The 6,000-nt window shown below is 41.6% G+C and overlaps 1 protein-coding gene across 6 annotated transcripts in view; it reads right to left on the bottom strand.

The window, feature by feature from the left end:
- Nucleotides 1-3,875: 3,875 nt before the first annotated feature.
- RAB28 (RAB28, member RAS oncogene family) overlaps nucleotides 3,876-6,000 on the bottom strand; it is a 161,409-nt gene continuing 159,284 nt past the window's right edge. For all 6 annotated transcript variants that reach the window (XM_081332400.1, XM_081332402.1, XM_081332401.1 and 3 more), the window contains one exon: nucleotides 3,876-4,823. In XM_081332400.1, coding sequence (XP_081188526.1) covers nucleotides 4,731-4,823 — 93 coding nt within the window. In that variant the 3' untranslated portion in view covers nucleotides 3,876-4,730. The remainder of the gene's footprint in view (nucleotides 4,824-6,000) is intronic.

Raw genomic sequence — 6,000 nt, 5'->3', positions numbered from 1 at the left:
GTTTACTTAGATGACATTTTATCTTCACCGAGACCAAAGAGGAGCATATTAACCTAGTCAGAGCGCTTTTTTTAAAAAAATGTGGGCTGCCCACCTATATGCCAAATTATCGAAATGCAAATTCCACCAGGAAAGAATAGACTACCTGGGGTATCGCATTTCCCCACAGGGCATTGAAATGGACCCTGAGAAAGTCAGGGCAGTATTAGAAAGGGCACCACCGCACACAAAGAAGCTATTACAAAGTTTCCTGGGTTTTGCAAACTTCTACCACCAATTCATCCCTTCGTTCGCCGAAATAGCCTGTCCCTCACGAACTTATTAAAAATGAGGGTGGGGAATGAAACCCAGCCAGCCCCTGAAGTGGACAATGGAATGTCAAGTAGCATTTGAGAGGCTAAAGAGACTTTTTCTACTGAGGCACCCGGACCTGGAGACCTTTCGTAAAACAGGCAGACGCAAGCGATGTGGTGGTGGGAGCTGTATTATTACAGGAGAATGAGGAGGGGGTACTGCAACCGTGTGCATATATGTCCAGGAAACTCACTGAGACAGAACAACGCTGGGCTGTGTGGGAAAAGGAGGTTTACGCTGTGAGGTAACCATTACTTATGTGGCATCATTTCCTTGAATGAAAATCCATTTCCAGGTCTGAACGGGCCACAAAAAATTGGAAGCGCTAAAAACACCCAGAAAACTCACTCCTAAGCAAGCCTGCTGGTCTCAACACTTTCACCAATTCCGTTTCACACTTAAACACTTCCCTGTGGGAAAGAATTTCCAGGCAAATGCACTGTCTTGCATGCCCCAATATAACAGTACACGAGCCACTGACTCTAAATCACTTATGCCCGAACAACAACTGGCAGCGCCAGTAACCACCAGGGCCCAAGCTAAAATAAAGCCGCAGCCGTGTAGCCAAACTGGAATTGAATTCAGAAAGTTTTTGGAAACAGATGGTTCCAGAAAAATAGACATATGTGCATAATCAAAGACGGACTACCCAGGATAGGAGAGAGGTTATATATACCGGCCACCCAGAGGATCAATTTCATGCAGTTGTGCCATGATACAAAATCAGCAGGGCATTTTGGATTTGTAAAAACTTTACATTTAATTAAAAGGCAATTTTGGTGGCCATCCATGAAAAAGGACATAGAAAACTACACGGCCAGCTGCCCAATGTGCGCAACAGCTAAGAGGCTACAAGGGAAATCGCCCGGACTGTTACAACCAGTGGCAAAACCTTCAGTCCCCTGGAAAGAAATAGCCATGGATTTTATAGTAGAATTACCAGAAAGCAATGGGAACACTGTCATCTGTGGTGTTACGGATTTGTTTTCCAAATAAGTGCATTTTATCCCTTGCCAAAAGATTCCCACCACAAAAATCTTAGCGAAACTATTTGTGCAGCACATTTACAGACTGCATGGGGCACCCCAACACATCATATCTGATAGAGGAGTGCAATTAATGTCAAAATTTTGGAAGGAATTTTTATCCCTCTTAGGAACCAGTCAGGGACTGTCATCTAGTCATCATCTTCAGGGGAACGGCCAATCGGAACGCTCGAACTCAGTACTTCAGCAATACTTAAAGATGCTTTATTAATTTCCAGCAAACAAATTGGACGGACATATTCCCTTTCACAGAAGTTGCTTACAATAACACGGTCCACTCCAGCACAGGCTACACTTCTTTTCAAATAGCCACCGGTCAAAGTTTCAATCCTATGCTAGAACTAATCCCAAATGAACCGGAAATCCCATTGCTGAAAGAATGGATTGAACAATTACAAAACACCTGGCCAATTGTTAGGAAAGTTTTACACGAAGCTAGGCAAGCATAGAAAGCACAATCAGACAAAAAGAGAGTCGAACCCACACTATTCAGTGTAGGAAAAATGGTATATTTATCTACAAAATACCTAAGATGACTACAGCCCTGTAAAAAACTTGGACCAAAATATATAGGACCCTTTCCAATTAAAAGAATCATAAACCCAGTAACAGTAGAATTAAAACTACCCAAAAGTCTTAGGCAAATGCACCCAATCTTTTACTGCAGCTTGCTGAAAAGGGAACAACAGTCACCCTTACGGCCAAAAAACCCACCACCACCACCTCCAATCATTGTTGAAGGAGAACAACACTTCGAGGTAAAAGAAATCCTAGATTCTAGAAAGTATCACAGAGCAATTCAATACCTAGTAGCTTGGAAATACCATCCCTCTTCAGAAAACGAGTGAGTCCATAAACATCACATAAAAGCACTGAAGCTGCTAAAGAAGTTTCATACAGAATATCCCAACAAGCCAGGCTAACATATATATTTTTTGTTTCCTCTACAGGTGGATCTCTCCTATTTTTACGGGGGGGCAGGATGTCAGAATCCATTTATATTTTACTTCTATCTCCTCTGTACAAAAACCAAATGTCATCTTCACCTGGATTCTGCCATTCCCAAGGGGGAGAGGGAACAAGCATGGGGCTTTATTGCTTTCACTACCTTCATTAAATGTTACCTTTTGTTTATTCTACCTGTCTGCTATCCATTACAATGTAAACCAAATTGCTTTCTTACTAGGCATTCTCTCTGAACTTACCAGGCAACTAGAAAAGGGGTGGGGGAAAGAATTATAACCCTCTGGGTTCTGGGTTGTTTCTCCGAAGGAAGTGTGAGGAACTGTGGAAATGATCATGCTGCAAACAGATTTTTATCTTTCTTTTCCCACGATGGAGTTACCACATGGAGATTGGCTGATCTGGAACTGACCAAATGAACTGTGGGGGGAGTTTGCTTGGGGGAACTTTAAAATTGTCGAGATGTAAGAGAACGCCTCAGATCCTGTCTATTATGCCTGCTATCTCCTATTTCTTAATAAAAATTGCTTAGAAAACCCTGTCTCCAAGAGTGCTGCTTTCTTAAGAAGTGGGAAGAGGTGGGTGCTGACACCTATGTAAGAGGAGAACGTATTAGGTTTTTTGATACATCTTTCAGCATTCAGGCAGAATGGATTTTTTTATGTTTAATGTTAGATGTACAGTGAGGGAAAAATTATTTGATCACCTGCTGATTTTGTACGTTTGCCCACTGACAAAGAAATGATCAGTCTATAATTTTAACAGTGAAAGACAGAATAACAAAAAAATCCAGAAAAGCACCTTCCAAAAAAGTTATAAATTGACTTGCATTTTAATGAGTGAAATCAATATTTCACCCCTTTGCAAAACATGACTTAGTACTTGGTGGCAAAATCCTTGTTGCCAATCAGAGGTCAGACGTTTCTTGTAGTTGGCCACCAGGTTTGCACACATCTCAGGAGAGATTTTGTCCCACTCCTCTTTGCAGATCCTCGCCAAGTCATTAAGATTTTGAGGCTGTTTTGCAGCTCAAACCTTCAGCTCCCTCCACAGATTTTCTATGGGATTAAGGTCTGGAGACCGGCTAGGCCACCTTAATGTGGTTCTTCTTGAGCCACTCCTTTGTTGCCTTGGCTGTGTGTTTTGGGTCATTGCCATGCTGGAATACCCATCCACAACCCCTTTTCAATGCCTGGCTGAGGGAAGGAGGTTCGCACCCAAGATTTGACAATACATGGCCCCATCTATTGTCCCTTTGATGCGGTGAAGTTGCCCTGTCCCCTTAGCAGAAAAACACCCCCAAAGCATGTTTCCACCTCCATGTTTGATGGTGAGGATCATGTTCTTGGGGTCATAGCCAGCATTCCTCCTCCAAACACGGCAAGTTGATACCAAAGAGCTCAATTTAGGTCTCATCTGACAACACTTTCACCCAGTTCTCCTCTGAATCATTCAGATGTTCATTGGCAAACTTCAGATGGGCCCGTACATGTGCTTTCTTGAGCATGGGGGGAAACTTGCTGGTGGACAGGTGTCTTTTATACAGGTAATGAGCTGAGATTAGGAGCACTTCCTTTAAGAGAGTGCTCCTAATCTCAGTTTGTTACCTGTATAAAAGACACTTGGCTGGGAGCCAGAAATCTTGCTGATTGATAGGCAAATCAATTTCTATCTTTTTTGAAATGTGCTTTTCTGGAATTTTTTTTTGTTATTCTGTATCTCACTGTTATATTAAACCTACCATTAAAATTATAGACTGATCATATCTTTATCAGTGGACAAATGTAAAAATCAGCAGGGGATCAAATAATTTTTCCCCTCACTTTATTTAATATTTGGGTTTTTTTAGTACACTTTTTTGTTTTTGGTATTGGTTTCAAATATTCGTTAGTTAGCTTTTTCTTTCTTTTGTATTTTATGTTTGATGATAAAGAATAAATATGTTAAAGGAAGAATTAAAGTGAGAATGTCTCTCCTGGTTCTAACAAAAAAAAAGGACAAAATGGACAAAATCAAGGAAAGAAAGCCAATCTATTTTCACTACATTGCTTTATTTCACAATCTCTTCTCATATCATTTAATTTACACATGTTGCATTCACTCTTCAAACATTCTGACAATATATGTAAAAGTATCTCTACACACAATCACTCTCCTTTACTGAAATATAATTCAGAAGAATATATATATTTTCAAAGTGTGTGGTCCCACTATTTGAATCTTAACTATTCAAAGAAGCTGCCTGGGCAGTGGTTTTTTTAAACTTCTAAATGCACTACAGTCATGTTTCCTGTTAAAACAACATTCCCGGCAACTCCATTGCTGGGCGAAGGCAGCCAAAGAGCACTGTACAAAAAGAGAAAACGCTCACTGAATTGTACACATTGAGCTCCGGGGAGAGTTAACGGTTCTTGTTGCAGGCTCCTGGCTATAGTTTACAATATCCGCTTTCACTACATTCTGTCAAAAGAGAAGAAAAGAAAAACAGAAGAGGTTACAGCAAGTGAATCCAAAGGAAAAAAACTGTTTCAAATTGCTAATAAAACATTTCACAATAATGACCATGCTATGAAATGTAGAGCATTGAAACAAGTCAGACATGTTGCAGCACTTTTCTCTCCGAAAACGTGCATAAGGATTTTGACATTGACAAAATAAGAGCATCTTCATTGCTTTTATATGTACCAATGGTGACAATATGTACTCATTCTAAATCCTGGATTCTTTATTCCAATTAAGAGGTTGTAGCCCATAAAAGTTGTCAGTTTCTCAAGCATTTTTTCTTTTCACTATTTATGAGACTAAAGTGCACTAATCAAACAGGTGGTAAGGAAAAAGGGGAATGCAGACACAAAACAGGTTATGTAGAAAGTGAAGATAGGGTCAGTCAAAAGGACTCATGTTTATACATCAATGCACAAAGTATGAGGAATAAATAGAATGAACTAGAGATTCAAGTAATTGTTGCCATTATGGAAACTTGGTGGGATGAAACCCCATATACAGCTAGAGCAGACATGTCAAACACAAGGCCCGGGGGCCGGATCCAGCCCACGATGTGGATTCATGTGGCCCGCGAACCAATCCTGGAAACAGTGAGGGAACAGCCCCCCCTGCCTTGGCCCCAGCCCAGGCTGGCCGGGAGCCAATGTACAATTTCATTGTGGCCATCTATGCTGAAACTCATTCAGTCTTAGCTCCACAAGGCCATCTGGAAACAGCGAGGGACCAGTCCCTGGCACGTCGGTCCCACCCAATGGGCGCGCGCTGGGGAGGTATCACCCTTTTTGAGGAATGAAAAAATGCACCATTGCCTGGAAGTGGCCAGCACATGGCCTTGCCTACTTCGGGCAGGCTAGGGGCTGGGCAGTGTTGCACTTCTCTTCAGATTCATGCCACCTGGCTCAGCCTCTCGGCACTGTGAGGAGAGCACCCTGCTGCCTGCCAAAACTGGGAAGGCTGGGGGCTGGGCAGCATTGCACAGGTAACATCGACTCTCATGCTGCTCATGGCATCCCCAATAATTGTGCACATATAGATATTTTCCTAAGAAAGCCAAAGCCTCACTTTTACTTTTTTAAATATTCAGATTTGAAGTTTCTTAACATTTTGGATTGACTGAGAGCACTGTAGTTGT

The sequence above is a fragment of the Vipera berus genome, assembly GCF_964194415.1.
Source record: "Vipera berus genome assembly, chromosome: 7".
NCBI classification, from domain to species: Eukaryota; Metazoa; Chordata; class Lepidosauria; order Squamata; family Viperidae; genus Vipera; species Vipera berus.
This window is presented reverse-complemented; position numbering and strand designations above follow the sequence as displayed.